Below are 423 nucleotides of genomic sequence, written 5' to 3'. Positions count from 1 at the left end.
ACTGACCCCAGGACTTGAGGTGCCCCCTCCCCAGTCCCCAGCACAGGGGGAAGATCCCTGCCCTGCTCCTGCTGCCCACACTGTTGCTGACACAAGCCAGGATGCTGGTGCTGCTTGGAAAAGGGGGTGTCCTACGGGGTGCCCTGTCCCCCCACCCCTCAGGACCCCTCACCAGGCAGCGAGCGGATGAATTCATAAACATCCTCCACGTTCCACTTGCTGGGCTCGCTGGGCAGGAAGCGGTGGCCGATGCCCGCCAGGTCACGGACGTGGACATCAGGCAGCTCCATGTCCCTCAGCTCCAGGTCCCGTTCTCCCTGTCGCCGTCGTGACGTGGAGGAACTGGCCGAGATGGGGGAAAGTGGCTCCTCGTAGCTGGAGTTGTCCGAGCACCGACTGGAATCTTCTTGGCTGTGGTTGAGC

At 63.4% G+C, this 423-nt stretch overlaps 1 protein-coding gene across 1 annotated transcript in view; it reads right to left on the bottom strand.

The window, feature by feature from the left end:
- Positions 1–423, bottom strand: part of LOC104398166 (polyhomeotic-like protein 2) — a gene marked incomplete at its 5' end in the record, with an annotated part of 10,337 nt that overhangs the window by 676 nt on the left and 9,238 nt on the right. Inside the window, one exon of the mRNA XM_010008216.1 lies at positions 173–422. Within this exon, the coding sequence (XP_010006518.1) occupies positions 173–422 (250 nt within the window). The remainder of the gene's footprint in view (positions 1–172; position 423) is intronic.

Source organism: Chaetura pelagica, unplaced genomic scaffold, assembly GCF_000747805.2.
Source record: "Chaetura pelagica isolate M959 unplaced genomic scaffold, ChaPel_1.0 scaffold1302, whole genome shotgun sequence".
Taxonomy (NCBI): Eukaryota; Metazoa; Chordata; class Aves; order Apodiformes; family Apodidae; genus Chaetura; species Chaetura pelagica.
The sequence above is the reverse complement of the archived record's forward strand: the minus strand, read 5'-3'. Positions and strand labels throughout refer to the sequence as shown.